The 458-nt window shown below is 52.2% G+C and overlaps 1 protein-coding gene across 1 annotated transcript in view; it reads left to right on the plus strand.

Moving 5' to 3' along the window:
• The first annotated feature begins 208 nt into the window (after positions 1-208).
• The window catches only part of LRRC30 (leucine rich repeat containing 30), a 1,126-nt gene continuing 876 nt past the window's right edge, over positions 209-458 (plus strand). Inside the window, 1 exon segment of the mRNA XM_010132800.1 lies at positions 209-452. Within this exon segment, the coding sequence (XP_010131102.1) occupies positions 209-452 (244 nt within the window).

Raw genomic sequence — 458 nt, forward strand, 5'->3', positions numbered from 1 at the left:
CTTTCTGCAGAGAAGACACATAGCTGTCCAATAAAGCCCAGGCCAAGTGACAGGGACAGCTGCCTCCTAGCATTCGGTTTGAATTGAACAGGTTTGCTCGCAAGTGAGGAGCAAGTGTTTCATTACAGACCGTGCACCAAGACCAACATAAGCCCCCAAAAGTGAAACTTTCCCTCAGCAGCTATGGAAACTGGCCTGCTGGACTGAGATGCACTTGGCAGGCTCCTCCTTGTCTCCTCGCTTTGACTTTCCTGCCTCCTGCAAGCTGTCATCCTCCGTGGGCATTTGCGTGTTGGTGTAGCACTTGCAAGGCAAGAAAACCTCACTTCATCTCTCAGGAGGGATCCAGGGTGTTATGGGAACTGAGCACTCGAAGAGCGAGGGGCGAAGGAGAATGGGGTTTCTGAGGAGAGGTCCAAAGTTGCCTGCATGGGAAGATGCTCTTCTCTCAGGGAAAG

Source organism: Buceros rhinoceros, unplaced genomic scaffold (genome assembly GCF_000710305.1).
Source record: "Buceros rhinoceros silvestris isolate BGI_N320 unplaced genomic scaffold, ASM71030v1 scaffold7003, whole genome shotgun sequence".
Classification (NCBI taxonomy): Eukaryota; Metazoa; Chordata; class Aves; order Bucerotiformes; family Bucerotidae; genus Buceros; species Buceros rhinoceros.